The sequence below is a fragment of the Pogona vitticeps genome, chromosome 6 (assembly GCF_051106095.1).
Source record: "Pogona vitticeps strain Pit_001003342236 chromosome 6, PviZW2.1, whole genome shotgun sequence".
Classification (NCBI taxonomy): domain Eukaryota; kingdom Metazoa; phylum Chordata; class Lepidosauria; order Squamata; family Agamidae; genus Pogona; species Pogona vitticeps.
In genome coordinates, this window is record NC_135788.1 from 77887956 (window position 1) to 77905937 (window position 17982).

The window sequence follows — 17982 nt, forward strand, 5'->3', positions numbered from 1 at the left end:
CGACCAAACGAAAGCATCATGTCAGTATTCTGGTCCATCTGCAGGACAGCCTGCTTTGACCTGGGAATGAGAACATCTACCTAGATACCATTTACTCATCCATGTTTTTGGATTTGGGGGGAATAACTTTCTGATATTTCTAACAATCCATATATAGAAATATTAAATTTCATCTGACTAGCTTACTTGTGTTGCCTTCAGTATTTCCAGAATGGATTCATTTCCATTTTTCTCCAATGGGGTCAAACAGACTGAAAAACCCACAACAACAATTAGCCTTTGTTTTATTTTCCCCAAATCCTGCAAGGCAACCTTGGGCCTCCAGATATTCTTGGACTACAACTCCCAGAAGCCTTCACCACCATCTCTGCTGGCCAGGATCTCTGGGAGTTAAGGTCCAAGAACATCTGAAAGCCCAAGGTTGGGGACCACTGCTGTAAGGCATGCTAGGTTGAGGGATGTAACAGGTCCAAGGTCACCCAGTGAGCTTTCATGGTTGGGCAGGGATCTAAACCTAAGTCTCCTAATCACAATCTTGCACTCTAAAAGTTCATCCATAATGGCTCCCTATATAATTCAGTTTTTTAAACAATCTCTGGTTTATGAATGTGGGATATTGTGCTTCTGTACACACAATTCAAAAGGCCAGGAAATGGCCCAGTATTGCTGCACAGTATTGTGCCTGTGTTGCCGGCAGGAAAAAGAATGCCAAACTTTACGTAGTAAAGCGTAGCCTGAATGTTGTCAGCATCAATGGCAGCAGTCAAGATGGTCTAGAAGCTACCCTCTTCTTCTCACTACCATTCACGAAGTGATACCAAACAAGAGTAAATCCCAGAAGCTGACTCACTTTTTCATCAGTTAATAACTTTTCACTCAAACACAAAACAATTGTCAGGGTTGTAATTCAATAAATGTGAATGGCAGCAAGCAGAAGCAATTCATGTAGCATACACCAAAGTATCTGCTACATGAACTGCTGGATTAGTGGTTAGGTATCGAGCCCAGTTCCTTCGTGTGCCTTCTTGTCAGGGGTTGGATGAGTTATAGGATCCCTTCAACGTCTGCAGTTCTAAGATGATGATAATAATGACATCTGTGCCAAATTTGGTGCTGATCCAAGGTCCAGTTTCAAAGGTATAATTTTTTGTATTCGCGAAGGCTTTCACGGCCGGGATCTAATGGTTGTTGTGGGTTTTTCAGGCTCTCTGGCCCAAATATAATTTTTTGTTTGGGGCCCCCCCTCCCATTTTTACAGTAGCCTTATGGAGTGCTGATTTGCTCCATTACACAATATCTATTGCTGCACTCTTCTGCAGCATTATTATTATTATTATTATTATTATTATTATTATTATTATTATTATTATTATTATTATTATTATTATTATTATTATTATTATTGTTGTTGTTGTTGTTGTTGTTGTTGTTGTTGTTGTCGTTGTCGTTGTCGTTGTCGTTGTCGTTGTCGTTGTCGTTGTCGTTGTCGTTATCGTTATTATAAATGTGCCATCAAGTCAATTCTGATTTATTACAAACTTTTTCAGGTTTTTCCAGGTAGACAATGCTCTTAGAAGAAGTTTATTATTCTCTTCTTCTGTGGGCACCCTGGTACTGTGCAACTTGCCCATTCAGACCAGCTTTAATCATAAGAAGCACATTGGGAAATCGGACTGTTATCCCCTCATTTTGTGGGAAAGATTGACAAAAGTTCCTGTTTCAGACTTTGCTAATAATCAAGTGTCTTGTGTATGAATTTCTTCTTAACCAGAGAGCACCATATTTTACTAGCCTAGTGATCTATTTGTGCTATACACGCAATACACCAGAAAGCCATATTCTTCTTTCGTAGGAGACTTCATGTAGTCAGGCAGCAGACCAAGCAAAGAAACATCTTTGCAATTTCTGAAACATCTTGTGCCTGCAGTTTTCCTTAGTATTGTTACTATCTTTTTATTCACCCATCCTTAATTATCTCAGAATAGAGGATCTCTTCCTTCTTTTTTAGATTGGCAGCAACTTTGTGAATTAGCTTAAACCAAGAGATCATTGAGTTTCAATCAGGAGGTTTGTGGCTAAATGGGGATACAGATCTGGGTCACCCTATTCTGAATCCAGCATTGTAACCCCTACATTACACTTCCATTCTGACATACATTACCACATGGAAAGCCTCACCTCTTGAATGTTTCCTTGCCATTAAAGATACAGGAAAACTTAAAAAAACAGTTCCAAGTGTATTTCTTTACTCCTTACCATGATTATGCATAGGGCGGATGTATAAGTTGCAATTACTCAATTTCACCTTCTTCTGAAATACTTAACAGAGGAGTTCCTGAGCCAGTTTTACAGGTTTTTCTGGAGGGGAAACACTAAGACTACAACTATTTCAACTAGGACAAGGCGGGTGCATGCTTTATTAGATCAGTTCTGAAATTAGCATCAGTGACTTTGACTCTTCTACACAAAGGCTTGAACATCCCTGAAGTGACCAGAGAAACTACCACTAAGGAATGCAATGGTGGAGCAAGATATTTGGCTAGAATGTGCCTCTCCTCAAGAAAAATGTAAGTTTTGTGTGGTGGGTTTTTTTTTAAGACTTAAAAAAAAGTATTCAAGCTGATGGTCCCAACACTCCCGAATGCATCTCCCTCCCTTTTGACCTTTAGGAAGTGTGTTAAAACTGAGCTTTTTAAAGAGGCCTTCAGGAACATCCTCCCCCTATCATAGACCCATTATGTCTGAATATTACTTTTATTGCTATAACCTCTGGAGGTTCTTTTGTTATTGTCATTTAATTTGTTTGTTTGCTTTTACAGTGGGAGGGTAGGGGGTTTGAATTGTTGTAAACTGCCCAGAGTAGTGGCTTACTACTAGACAGGCAGTAGCTAAGTGAAATAAATAAATAAATGACTACATTCTTGTTCTGAAAGTAATTAAACTTGGGTAAATCTTTAAGCAAGTACAGATTCGGAGGGACTGGCATGATTATTGAAAATGAAGTTGAAATGAAGTTTCCTGTTTCAAACCCAACAAGACTTGATTAGTTGTGATGGTAAAAGTATGGGAAAGTACTAAGTTTGCCTACATATTTAACCTAGTTTGCCTACATATTTAACCTCGTTTGCCTACATATTTATCCTAGTTTGCCTACATATTTAACCTAGGTGAAAGATTCAGAAGCTATGGAAATACTTTCTGGTACATTTGTAGTTTGGTAAAGAAGTTGATTGTCTTTCTAGGCTGAATGTCAGTTGAAATTCAAGGCACACAGTGTAGGTGTATCTTTTTTCTTCTTTTAAAATATGAATATTGTGCCATTCTACTAGTTAAAAAAATGCAAAATTATTCGGAGGCTATGGCTAATCCTGGAAGATCATATTAATGCATGCCTTTGAAACATGGGAGGCTGTAATCTTATGAGCATTTTTTTTCTGAGTGGGAGAAAGGTCAACACAGGACTTAGGAAGGGGGTGTTTTAAACAGCTGAGAATTGGCAAGAACAGTTAGAAGCCGAGAAAGAAAAGGAAGGAAGACTGAAAGGAAACTGAAGGCAGTATTTTTGGAAGTAGAAATCCTTCCTTAAGTGGATTGTAGTATTACTACTAGATTATATTGTGGAACAGAATGATCATTGTTAATTCATACTGTTCTTTACCATGTCTACAACTGACAAGATTATTTATCTGATGCTTTACTGTTCAGTGGTTCAAGTTTTTCCATCTTTCATAGGCAACTAATATATATACAGCTATCCTTGTTTTACTTTTTCTGTAAATGCTGAATTGCATGTAATTATCCATTATATGATTTTGTAAAATGAATAATACTGTTAATTAATTTAGATATGAAATTGAATCCATCCTTATTCAATCAGCTTACATATGTGTGCTTTCAAAACCCCTTCTCTCAATTGCACATTACCAGTTTGTGTGTGCTTAACTACCTTTTTTGTGTGTGAATTGGTACTGAACTTCCAGAATAAAAAACTCGGTACTTTAAAAGTGATTTTTACAGTTTTCCATGGGGGTTCAACTACTTTTTACATAAGGATTTGTGAAAGGAAACTGTGAACTGGGGAAAGCTTCTGGGTTGGTCTGAATTGCCCTTGAGGGATGTAGACGGACTGTTTTGAGCTGCTCCATGGGGCCTAGGCAGAAATAAGACCCAAGGATAAAATTGAACTTGATAGGTTGTCAGAGGCCAAAGGGCCAAGAACAAAAATTCATGTGCCACAGGCATTTGAAGGACACTGTTTTTCAGGTGTCAGTGTATTAATGCTACAAGTTTCTTAAACCACAACTGGAGACTTGAAATGCTTGATTTAAAAATAAAACATAGATCTAGCCAGCATAATGTAAACCTGAAAATGGGGGGAACCAGCAGGATATGATAATCTATGGATACAAACATGATAGGATGGATTGGGAAGGGCACACTGGGAGTTATCACCCATAAATCAAGCAGGCCATAGTATCAAACACACGGAAACTCTCCAGAGGGAAAATCTCCTTGATGCAGTCTCTGTGGGTAAAATGCCAGGCCCGAATAGTAATTTAGTATTGGGAGCATACTTTGTCTTCCTGACATATTACCCTGATTGATCTTGAGATGGAGAATGAAACCAGACACACATTGAAAAGAGAAAGTGTTGTAGTAATCAGTGGACTTCAGTCACCTTTACACTGACAGGAAAAATGCAGGATCTAGTCATGACAAAGAGGTAAAATATTTAGATATCCTAAATATCTGTGCAAAATGATCAGAAGGGAGCCAATATTGGAATTTATTCACAGTGGCACCCACAGTGGATGGTGTTGCGAGTAATTGAGCTGATGGCAAAAACTCACCACATGCTATCTGGTTTAATTTATCTGTAAGTGAAAACTTACAAAGAAAATCCAACTAAGAAGGTGATCAGACAGCCATATAGCTCACTATATGATTCACTTTAGGTGCAGTTTGGGCCTCCCTATTTTCCAGTGACCACATGTGTTTTCAGCAACAGCAACCCACCCTGCCCTTTCTGCAAGCTGTTCCGCTCCTTTCTGGAACAGTGCCAGGGCTGCAGTTTATTTGGTACAAATAAGAGTGCTCTTATTCTGTTCTGCAGTCCATGTGGTTGGGTAATCTGCTCCCAAATAGAGCTGTGGGCAACGTTCTCTGTGGTGACAACCCTGTGATGCATATAGTGGTTTGTGACATTAAAAGTGATGATGGGGAAACCCCTTTCTCTATTTTCAGCTTCTCTATTTTTAAAAAATATTTCCTTGAAAGACACAGCACAATTCTAATACATTGGAGGTGCCTTCGGTACTTGTATTGTATCTGATGCAATGATGACTTGTTGTGGGGAAGGTTAACAAAAAGAGGAATGGAAGTCATCGCAGCCTGTGAGTGACAAAAGACAAGGAAGAGGGTATCAGTACTGACAGGGGGAGAAACTGGAGTGATCTGAAGTAACTGCCTGGATCCTTTTCATGGGAGAAGAAACATCTCCCATGTTAATAGGAGGATTGCTCAAGTGCAAGATAAAATAGAACACACTGAAGATAAGCGCCTTTTAGATGCGAACTGAATTGCTCCAATTTTCCCCATTTAGTTGTGCTCTAAGTCACATTTGACTTCAAAACAGGAAGCCTCTCTAAAATGAGTGGAATGATTAAAAGGAGCTTGACAGGGAGAGTCAAATTGGTAAAACAGGAAGAAGTCTTGGGGTTTATTAAACCACAATTAAAGAAGCTAATCTAGAAGTTTAGATTGCATATCTCAGGTTAGGAAATGTATCCAAAGTTCTGTCGTAGCTAATATGCAGTGCAAAGCACCCATTCTCAACCTTGTCAAACTAGGATACAGCACGAACAGGTATCTTCCAGAAACTGCTCACATTCTTCTATTTGTGGTCTCTTTCAAATGTGCCAGGGGACCCCAAGGGGCCATTTGACCCCCTGTTGAGAATGGCTGGTGTAACATAACCATTAAGAGAAAAGGAGGTCGCCTCAAGAAAACAAAATTTTGCGAAACTATGGAAATCAGAGAAACATGCACAAAAAGAATGCAAGTAGTAAGGAATGCAAGAAAAAACAAGGACATTGTAAATAACATGAAGAGCAGTGATGAACAATTCTCTAAATGTTCAGAAGTAGAAAAAAATCTGGAGGCAGTTGGACATATGGGAATGAATTTAAAGGAGTTCTGCATAATTTCCTTTCTTGAGAGTTTTTCCCCACCTGAACAGGAAAGAAAGATTCCAATTCTCAGCAGGAGAATGTTTCTTTCTCCGTTAATTTTTATGAACTTCCTTTTTTAATCAAAAAAAGCTGTCACAGTCATCACCACTAAGAACTGCTTCATATAACTCTGCATAAATGTTTCACTATTTCATAAGGCAGAATGCTAGTTGACTGCTAGCGTTCTCAAAATATTTAGGAAGTCCAGACTGGAATGACATGGTCACTCTGCTTGCAATGAAACAGCACACATACATGATGGTCATCCAGATGACAATCTCAAATAACACACAGTTCCAAGTTTCATTATAAAGGTCAAAAGAGCCTGGGAAGTATTGTTCCATTTCCCATTCCATACATAAATTTCCCAGATTAGTCATTTTTGCACAGTTTGGAATTAGCTGAATCAAATATTTGGCTTTCATGTTTTTCTCAGCTATGTTAACTATAGGGAATGTTGAAGGAGGGAAGAACAGTTATTGCCAGACTTTGGCCTTTTAGATTGTATTTTTATTACTGCTCTTATGTTGCATATTGTAACACTATGAAGAAAAATGCATATATTTATTTGAAACAAGCATCTAGTTTGATAATATGCAAGTTTGACCTATGCTGCTTTAAATACTTCGTGGAAGAGAATGCAGATTATCTGCACTTTGGGGTTGTATCCTTTCATTTATTGCTTGAATATTTAGTAGGTGATAACATTCCATGAATTAAATAGACCTTCCCTGAAGCTCTTTTGTCAATGCTAGGAAGCCAGCAAGAAGTATTATGGGGAAAATGAATATGCTGCCAATAAGAAAAGGTTCTATTTCCAGTAACTGGATTTACTGTTGATCTTTTTACAGCCCCAGCAGGAGGGCAAGATGCTTTATACTGTACAGTGTAATGCAATGCCAAGTTCAGTACTGTTCTATGCTAGGCAATGATTCATTTATTTGCATGTACTTTTACTGAAACCATTTCCTTCCACAAGGTAATTGTTGCTGGTAATAAACAAGACAGCAGACAGATCACATTGGATTTGTCAATGGAAGCTCCGTGTTTTCCGTATTGGCAATATTTCAGTATCTTATATCTTCAGGCAAGGCTGAAGATATCATTTCAGTCTCAGTGGTTTCAAGGAAAGGATTTGAACATTTTCTTAACTCTTCTATTGAAGTGATTATGAATTAAAATATTCATCTAGTCTGGATTATATTTTATCTGCTGTTATATCATGAGCTCATCCTTGTTTTTCCTTTGAATATATCAATCTGCTCTGTCTCCACCAACATATTTTATTGTGTAGTTAAGAGTTTATTTGATTTTAAAAGTATGGCAATAGTTTGCTAGTGCTCTTATATTCTTCAGAACATCAGTGTCTGCTCTGGTGAAAGTTCTGTAAGAAGAAAAATGGTTCGGCAAGTTGTCGACCTAGTTTAATTTGACCTAGGGGAGAACTACTATTGCTTGGCAGCTGCAATATAACCCACATGCCTGCCTCTAAGAATCTTTGTTTTCAAAATGTTTGATTTAGTGTGCTTAGTAAAGTGAGAAATAATTACCAATAGTAAAATGTAGGAGTGGCTTATACAAAGCTGGCTATTAAGCATGACTGCTAAACTTAGTCTTTATATACAAAACCTCTATACTTCTAAATACCAAAGACTGGTGACGGGCTGGGGGGAGAAGGTAGCCATTGCCATCATGGTAGCCTTTTGTACTCCCAGTGGTTTCTACCTAGTCATTACCAGGGCTGGGCTGGAGACACTAGACTAGCTAGGCTTTACTCTGAGCCATCAGAAGCATTACTATGCTTGCAAATCTTGCAGGTTTTAAGACTCTGAAAAAGTGTATAACCACACGAGCTTTACCGTTACAGCAGAAACAATGTAAGGTGTTCCTGAGCTTAAGTAATAGCTATTTCTTTATTACAAGATTCTCTAGAAAGATTTAGAGCTAAATGTTTAGTGATGAGTTAAAATAATCCAATATTCACCTTATATTTTCACGTAGCTTGTTTCTGTGCCCTTGGAATTATAATACAACACTACCCCGTGGCGCAGTGGTTAAACTGCTGTGCTGCAGCCAGAACTGTGCTCACGACCTGGGGTTCAATCCCAGGTAGCCGGCTCAAGGTTGACTCAGCTTTCTATCCTTCCGAGGTCGGTAAAATGAGTACCCAGCTTGCTGGGGGAGGGGCAATGTGTACCTTGCATAATTAACTTGTAAACCGCCTAGAGAGTGCTTGAAGCACTATGTGGCGGTATATAAGCAGCACACTTTGCTTTTGCTTTTTACTTCCTGAAAGCAGTAATAAATTCATTGAATGTGAGTACACCCAAGTACTTGAGCTCAGTAGTTCTGGCATGAAACATTCTGCCAATATACTTTATTGCACTTAAAAACAGCATAAGATTCAACATTTTCTGTGTTATGTGCAGGCTCTAATACTACCAAAACTCTGTTCACTTTGACTGTGCCAGCCTCTTCCTCATTTGCTTTTCTAAATCTCTCAGTTCATTGTAGTTAATTAATCATTAATCCATATCCATTCCAAGGTTGAGCAATGGTGGAAAAATCAGCAAGGCATGATGCCTTTGCTCAAAAAGAATTTCTCTTTTTTTGTGTACCTTGAAAATTTTCACAATCAATTTTAAACATTAGCTGGCCGTACCACGTCATTTTACTGATACTATGACAAAGAATGAAAGGTAAAATTTATTTGGAACCAGAGTTTGGGTTTCAGTTAAATACTAAGACAAGTAGCAGGAAGATGTTGGGGTTTTGTTTTGTTTTTTCATTTGTAGCACGTTGATTGCAGAATATCTTCCCCAAATAAACTTACCTGCACCAAATCAATTGTTTTTCAAGTGCCAGACTAGGATTATTTTTTAAAAAAATTTCTCAAGCCTTTTAATATGTTTGTATTTTAAGAAGTAACTTCGGTTTTTGCTCTTCTACTCATGATTTTTAAGACAGTTATATATACTTTAGCATTGTTTTGGATTTTAAATTGAACTGTACAACATCTGTTTACAGATTTACACTAGCAGCCTGAGTCACAACAGACCAAAAAGGCCTTGTTTGGTTGTATACATTGTCCTCTCATGTCAGAGGACAGCTTTGTATTGTTATTTGAAAATGTTTAAACTCATTTCTTAGTTAAAAAAAAGAAAAGAAAAGCTCTAATGGAGGCTTAGAATGATCAGTCTCTGTCCTCAGGTTTACAGTCTACAAGGAAAAAGAATTAGGAAGGAAAAAGAAAAACAGACTTTAGCACAGATTTTTTCAGTTAGAATGTTCTTATAATGACCAGTTGGAATACATACAGTTTGAGAGGCGGAAAAGAAAGTACGATCCACTCTCTCAGTACTGCCAACCCAGAGGCCTAGCTTCCCTTCTCTGGCTGTGTTGCAACCTGACAGTAAACTTGTCTGACGACAAGAAAAGGAGGGAGAAGCTGGGTATAAAATAGTCCTCCTTTTCTTAATCCCATAGGAAAGTGAGAAGAACCTCTATCTAAAAACCTTCCTGTCACTTGGTAGGTACTACTAGCCTCTGTTGATACATATGCCAGATCATGGATAGTGCAGTTTAGTCGGTTTCAAAAATATTGTATAAAAGTTAATGTGTTGATCTTTTATATTTTATGAACTTCATCCCAATTATTTTTTCTACACCTGACATATTTAAAAAAGTTACAGAAATAATAAATCCCACAGAACTATAAAAGCTGCATCCTAAAATGCATCATGAGAAGAGCATGAACCTGCACATTATTTGAATATCATGTGCTATAAAACAACATCAAGACTAGCAAAATGTTGGTGATAAAACTGATTGCATTCCTGAAAAGCAGCAAAATGTGCTACAAAGCTGGCTACTTTAAGGCAGTAGTCCCCAAACTTTTTTGTCACCGTGGACCAGTTGGGGGAAGCTGGGGCACCTTCCGCGCTCGTGCGCATGTGCAAAGGGGCAGGGGAATGCTCATGCGGGTTCGTGCACAGTCACACACATGCGTGAAGGGATGGGGGAGCTTGCACAGGTGCACGCACATGTACTGTACAAAGGGGCAGGGGCACACTCACATGCATGCGTGAAGGGGCTGTGCGGGGGGAGTATGTGCAGGGGGGGATCTGTCTCCGTGGCCCAGTCCACGGACCACGTGTTGGGGACCCCTGCTTTAAGGGAAAAGAAAGGGAGAGAGGTGGGCTAAGGCAGAAGAAGGCAGCTGCCACAGATGAGGGAGCTGAGAATAGCTCTTTCTGGGTATAAAGTACTCAGAAGTGGTTTACCAGTACCTTCTTCTGAGGACACTCCAGGATCATGTAGCTTCCCCAAGGCCACACAGGTTGTTAAATCAAACTCCCAACCCCTTGTTCCAACTCATTCAGCCTATCCAGCCAGCTCCCCAACAGATTAGAGCTACTGAATCAATTGCTCAGTGATCGTTTATTTATTTCATTACACCATGCGTTTCTTGCTTTCGGAACCTGTGGCTTACAAATACTGTATCTTTAAAATCAGGTAAAAACAGAAATTCTGCAAGAAATTATATATATACCGTGTTTCCCAGAAAATAAGACAAAAATATTAATTTTTGTTACAAAATGCATTAGGGTTTATTTTCAGGGGATGTTTTATTTTTTTCATGTATAGCAATCCACATTTATTCAAATACAGTCAGGCCATCATCTTCTGGTTGCTGCACAATGGTGAAAGGTGGGGTTTCACTTAACTGGTGCTTATTTTTGGGGTAGGGCTTATATTACAAGCACCCTGAAAAATCATACTAGGGCTTATTTTCAGGTTAGGTCTTATTTTTGGGGAAACAGGGTATATAGAGTAGTAAATAAGTTATAGAATGTAAACAAATACAGAATACATTTTAAAAGTATTTACAACCAGTTTACATCATTAACAAAAACATCAATAACAGAAGTGAAACAACTCCCTGTTAATGTCCTAAATGCTGCCCTGTTTAAATAACATGCCTACTGATAGAAGGACTTAAAGCAGAGGCCAATCCAGCATCCATCAGCAGAGATACCAAAGACTGGGGGCAGTCACAGAGCGGGCCTCTCTTGTCCTCATGAGCAGTGCCTGTATGGGTGGTGGGACAGAGGGAGAGACCTCTCCGGATAATTTTAGTAACTGTGGAGGGTCATAACATTTAGGTAAATCCTTGATTCTCTCGGTCCACTTCTATTGAGTTTGGGACTACCAATAGGCTTTAAGCCACGGTGTGCTTTAGCAGTCTGACAGGCTTGTGGATGAGGGTATGCACGGCCATGCATCTCCCCCGTTGCCCAGATTCGACACCTGGTGCAGGTAACTTCTGACGCTCCAGACGCCCCTGGACTGCAACTCCCATCAGCCGCTGGTGCCGCCAGAATTGCTGCTTCACACCACGGCTCAGTTGGCCGCCTCACAGCTGGGCGGCGGTGCTTTCCTTCGCCACCTGCCTCTCTCTCTCTCTCACCTTGGGCGGTGGCGCTGCTGCCGCCGCCACCTATTTAAAGCAGCGCCACCCCTCGGGGCGGCTGCCGCCTGCTGCGGGCAAACATGGGCGGTGAGCAAAGGGGAAAGCGCCGTGGCCCGGTGCCAGCAGGACTAGGCAGGAGAGAAGGCAGGCGGCCGAGGCAGCTGGGGCGGCACGGCCTCAGGTGTTGCTGCTCCCGGTGTTGCAACACCTGAGGCTGCCGCCTTCCTCTCTCTCTCTGACGGCCACAAGGGCTCGGCCCCGCGGCCTCGCTTCCCTCCCTTTCTTCAGCGGTGTGCTCCTCGTCCTGGTCCCGTCTTGTCTCCCCTCAGGGGTCGCTCCCACCCCACCTCCCCATTAGCCCACGCTTGTGCAGCTGCTTGTCTCCCCTTCGTAAAACACCGCTAAGCGGGACCCGCCGCTGGGCAGGCGTCGCTCTCCGTCGGGAGGCGAGTAGCAAATGGCAGCCGACGTCAGGCGCGCAGTCAAACGAAGGCGCCTCTTTTTGTCCCACCCCAAGGCGGTGGGAGCGCCCCTGACTCACGCGCAGAGGCACACTCCGTCTCCGTCAGGGCAGGGGCAGCGGAGAGAGGACGGCCCGCCGCAGCCCAGCTTTCTACATGGCGTCCCCTCCTCCCTCGTTGCCCCGAGCGGCGCTTCCCATAAAAGCCGAACTTTGGCCGTCACGAAGGGTGGCCAGCCGGGCGCAGGGCGAGCCGCGCCTCGCCTCCGCCAGGGGGCGGCTTTCCACGCGAGGCGGCGCAAAGGCAGGCAGCCCTCCTAGGGAGCGGGCGGGCGGGCGGGCGAGCGAGAGAGACCCAGCCGTGGTGGTGGTGGTGGCGGTGGGAGGCGCCAGGAGTGGGATGGCTTAGCAGCAACTCCGCTTGGCCACTGGCAGAGCGCTTCCTGGTCTGGCGCCGGGCGACCAGAGGTTGGAGCGGGCCCCACCTGCCCGAGGCACCTGTAGGCGTGCTTGAGACCCTTTGGGGGTCGGGTGGCCGCAGAGTGAGCAGGTACCGTCGTGGGGCTGGGAACCTCCGTGCGGGGTTTGCCTGACGGGACGGTCCCTCCCAGGAGCCCCGGGAGGTGGCAGGCTGGGGTGTGTGTGGGGGGGGGGGAGGAAAAGGAACAAAGTTCGTCCAAGCGGACCAAAGGGAATCATTTCCTCTTTTGGCCCCTCCTCCGCGGTCCAGTTCCACGCGGGGGCGGCGGCAGGAGCAGCAGTTTGGGTGGGTGGGGGGTGCGATATCGGGCAGCGTACCTTCGTTGGCTGCGCTGCGCTTTGCTCCGGTTGGGGTTTGGTCCGCCTCGCCCTCTTAGACGAAGGCGAGCGGCCGGAGCCGAAGCGCCTGCTCGCTCTTTCTGCCCTTTATGGGACTGAGCAGGAGAAGCGCCTTCAAGGAAGAGGGCGAAGAAAGGCTCTGTGCGCCCCGGGCGCGGTTATGGGCGCGCACTCGGAGGGGGGGCGGGGGCGGGAAAGACGGCGATCGGGCGACTAGATGCGCCTGGCTAGTGGCGGCTCCTTGCTCGCTCGCCTGTGCAGGTCGTAACGAGAGCCCCGGGACCAGTCCGTCCGACCAGCGTGGGCAGGATTCCTTTGCCACTGTCTTGCTTCCGGGGTGGTGGGCGGAGGGGATATATTGCCGCCGCCAGTGATTCCACCGAAACTGGTGCACCACGTATGGAGGTGGGTGGGTTTTTCTCCCGTGATCCTTTTATTAGCAGCGCAGACCCGTAAGGACGACCAAGAAAGAGTACTGTGTAAATCCTACAAGACTAACATGCTTTATTTGGCATAAGCTGGTGTGGATTGCAGCCCACTTCAGACCGAAGATCTGAAGCTATTGAAAAGCCTGTAAGAGGTCGTGAGCTTTGGGAGTGGTTCTTGACATGATTATGCACCATTAGAATCAATGTGTGTTAGGCACGAACTACCTAACTATATAAATAACAATTAAAGGCTAAGAGTGGCTTATGAAAAGAAATGGAACGAAGCAGAGGAGTGGTAAATGAAACAAGGAGCTTTATATTACTTTTTCTGCTGCATTATATTAAATTTTAATTTTGATGTTTGCTTTAATGATTTCGAGATTTTAAAAGGCTAATTTTAATGTATAATAAATAATACATGTACACCATACTGACAAGGAAAGGAAGATGAAGAATAGTACTGACAATCATAGGCACTCCTGCCCAGGTACTAGTCCTTAGAATTAAGGCCTAAGGAATAGGATGATAGTCCTGGGGCTGTTGAGTCAACCCCTTGGAGCAGTGCATGTTGCCTGTCCTTCAAACTGAAGATTTTTTTTAGCTTTAATTTTTCATAATGTAATAAGTGCATAATAACTTTGGCTGTAGGAAAGCTGCATGTTATCATGTATTTTTATATTCAAAATTGATGTATGCAAATAATTACCATTGGCAAATATGTTAAAACGCAATAAACATTTCACTAGTTCTCCCCATTCTAGCTATAAATACTGTGCAATCATTTTAACGTATTGTGTGACTGAATATTTTAGAAGCAGCTTTTCTTTAGTGACAGCACAAAACAAAAAGAAAGGGGAAAAAATGGAATTGTTTTCCCTCCCAGTTATGTGACCACTTTTTGCAAATGAAATAAATCATATTCTTTACAAAGTGTAATGGCAGGGAAGCAGCATGATACCATATCCTGCAGCTGCAAAATTATGCTCAGCAGTCTTCCCATGAAAAAAATAACAACAAAGTATCCAGTGGTACCTTAAAGGCTAACATATCCATCGTGGCAGATACAGTATCTTGTTTATTCCAAGTCAAGTCATTTTCAGCCCACTTCATCAAGATCAAAATTTCAGGCATATATGCAATGAAAATGGTTGGAGGAGAGTGGAACTGTAGATGGTGAAGTCAACAATTAAATGGATAAAATGATGATAGTGATAATTACACTATTGATACTGACCATTTTCAGACTGATGCTGACAACACAAACAGTTTGCCACCAGATAAGACACTTAATCTTCATTAAAGATGCATCATCCTGATTCAAATCTATGGAGATTGATGCTTTGCAATTCATTTATTCTGCACAGAGACTGGCCTATTTACCTTATGTATTATGTCAGTGACAGAAGAGAGGCCAATAAATGAGTACAATGACACCAGTGTAAAATCAGAAGTGGATTATTAAAAAAAAAAAAAAAAAACAGCAGCAGTAGCAGAACATTTCAGCCTGCTGGGACACACTGCGCAACATCCCGTATGTGGGGTTATAATATAAACTGCAGATATATGCAGGCCCTAATTCTCCCCAACAGGGAACAGCACAGTTTCCTTGTGCTGTCTGTCATGCAATTTCCATTGCCGGGTTTGGTTGATACAGCAGTGGAAGTACTTTGTAAATAGCACTTCCATCTTGCACTTCTATAGCTACCACAGAGGTAACATCAAGTTACACCTGCATAGCTAAAAAAGAGAGTATTTTGCCCTCTTGTCACTTACCTTAAACTAGCTGTTGTGGAGCAGAGAAACTTCAAAATGATATCAGAATGACATTATCACTAGAGGTTTGAATCAGGATAAGAGTTCCTTTGTCATCATTTATTAGCAGGCCTTCCTGGGGTTATGTTACCTGCACCAGTTTGGTGAAGAGCAATATTGGTGTAATTGACACTGTCAATACTCTGTGCATTTATTACTCTGACTTTCCTGGCTGCAATCCCACCCCTAATCAAAAGCTTGTGTTATAAACAAATGTGGTAGTCTTTAAGATATCACAAAACATAGAGTTATGATACCTTCAGTTGTGGCTGAATCTACCAGACACAATTCCTTGCTCGTGAATACTATTTGTTTCATTAGCAAAAAGCACTTTTGGTTTAATATGTTAAAAACTTTCAGTGTTCATTCAAGCTTCAAATATTAATTGATTACAGCTGTTAAAGACAATACCATTAACATCTGTTTACTAAGTACAGTATGTGGTCAATTATAATTTCATCATTGCCTTGGAGTTTGAAAGGTGTCCAGAAGAATGGTGGACCTAAACTCCAGATTTGTCACTGGAATAGACATATAAATGTCGAATCTAAGCTACTATTTCATGTTACATTTAGGAATATGCTTTCCCCTGTTTCTGAGAATTGCAGCCCACAAACCAGGATGGATAAAAATCATTGATTTTTTTAAAAAAAATCAAATTGATATTAAAAAATTGAAAATAAGGTTTTTTAGAATTTAAATCATATTTTTAAATAATTGAATAGTGATTCAAGTCAATTGGACTTAAATTCATCCTGACACAAACCCGAATCAGTACACCTGTGGGTTTCATCTCCCCACCCTCATCCTCAAAAGGGCTTTTGATCTATTTACCCGCAACCTCGGCTTCTCCAGCCTTGCTTCCTGTTGTTGATTTGTAAGGAAGGAGGCTGCCATCGTGCTTTCTGGGAGTTGTAATTTCACTGCCTGTTAGGATTTATAAAAGGTGCCTCCCAAAAATCTATAACTTCCAGGAATTAGCACAGTAGTTCTCTTCTTTGAACAGGACAACATCAAGAAGCAGGAATGGAGAAGCTAATGGTGTGGGTAAATAGTAGAAAGCCTTTTATTTGCTGGCGGGGGGAACAAATGTGTAGATATGGGTTCATGGAATGCAGTTCCTAGAATTCTTCGAGAATTCCAAGATTGTAATCCAAAGATAGAAAAGAGCACTAGCCTAGTTATACAGTGGTACCTCGATTTATGAACTTAACCCGTATTGAAATGGCATTCGTAAGTTGAAACATTCTTAAGTCGAAGCACCATTTCCCATTGAAATGCACGGGAATTGGATTAATCTGTCCCAGCACTTAAAAAAAAAATCAAAAATAAAAATAAACAGTGCAAGTCCCATGCTGGGACTGCAAACAAACAAACAAACAAACAAACAAACAAACAAATAAATAAATAAATAAATAAATAAATAAATAAATAAATAAATAAATAAATAAATAAATAAATAAATAAATAAATAAAATCTAAAAACAAAACAACACAGCACAGAAACATAACCCCCCATCCAAACCCACCCTCCAAAACCCACTCAGAACAGTTTTTTTAAAAAAGAAAAACAGTTCCTTACCAGTTTGAAGCCTCCTCAGCCTCCAGGCACTCCACTGCCTCTGCTGCAGCGAGGGACAAGCGGCCAAGTGCCCAGCCAGCTCAAGCCTCCTGGTGCTCTGCTGCCACCACCGCGGCCAGGGGCAAGTGGCCAAGTGCTCGGCCAGCTCAAGCCTCCTGCCATTGAGTGACCGCTGCCGCCAATCACAGCAGCAGGGACCCCTGGGAGGTCTCCCAGGGCTTCCCTGCTGCCATTGGAGACCTCCTGGGGGTCCCTTTTCCTAACCATTGGGGCAGAAGAGCAGCCTCTTCGCCACCAACAGTTTGAATGGAACCAGAAAAAGGCAGGGGAAATTTCTCACCCTTTTCCCCTGTCTTTTTTTCATTCGCAAATCGAGGCTTTGTTCGCAACTCGAGGCAACATTTTGTGAACGGAGCCATTCGTACCTCGAAACGTTCGCAAGTGGAGACGTTTGTAAATCGAGGTACCACTGTACATACTCAGCTAGCAACCAAAACCCATTCAAATACAGCATAAAGATAGAGTTCAAATCCTATACCACATTGCAGAATACAAAATAGCATGAGTTCAAATGTAGACTTCTGCCCCTAAGGAGCTTACGGTTTATTAGAAGACAAGAATACTGATGAGAAGACAACAAGTCAAAAAGGCAAGAACACCAAGAAATCACTGTAGAAATGTGAATTGTCTTTTCTTTTGTTTTACACAAAGACAGAATAGGATATATGTGTAGCAGTTTTTTTGTTCTTGGTCATTCACAGTGCAGTAGCGATAGCATGTTTTCCTGAAATACTTTTGCCTGTAGTTTTAAAAATTAGATTAATGACTTGTGAAGCTAAATGTTTATCACTGTTCTATTTCTGTCTGCTTTCATTACTGACTATAACATCTTTGTGTACATGTGACGAGAGAAAGTATGAGTGGGCGAGGCAAATGTGTAACTTCCTGTGTGATGTGCTGACTCCATACATATGAATTTTTTCCATCCTGTATCAGACCAGATACTATTTGCTTCCATGCTTATCTTCGCCTCTCCTCCAATGGCTGTGCTGGCTGGAAGATATAGTCAGAAAAGTAAATGGCTCCAGTTTATGTAGGTGTCTGCTTGAAGATGGAATGAGGCATTCAGTCCTGGGCAACGAGTGCTCCTTTTTGATACTGTTTGCATAGTTGGAGAC

At 41.7% G+C, this 17982-nt stretch overlaps 1 protein-coding gene across 2 annotated transcripts in view; it reads left to right on the forward strand.

Moving 5' to 3' along the window:
- Positions 1-2439: 2439 nt before the first annotated feature.
- PTPN3 (protein tyrosine phosphatase non-receptor type 3) overlaps positions 2440-17982 on the forward strand; it is a 124546-nt gene continuing 109003 nt past the window's right edge. Inside the window, exon 1 of one of the 2 annotated variants that reach the window (XM_020786577.3) lies at positions 2440-2567. In XM_020786577.3, the coding sequence (XP_020642236.2) occupies positions 2519-2567 (49 nt within the window). In that variant the 5' untranslated portion in view covers positions 2440-2518. Of the gene's footprint in view, positions 2568-12588; positions 12714-17982 lie in introns of those variants that run through there. The other variant, XM_020786578.3, reaches the window with a different exon arrangement.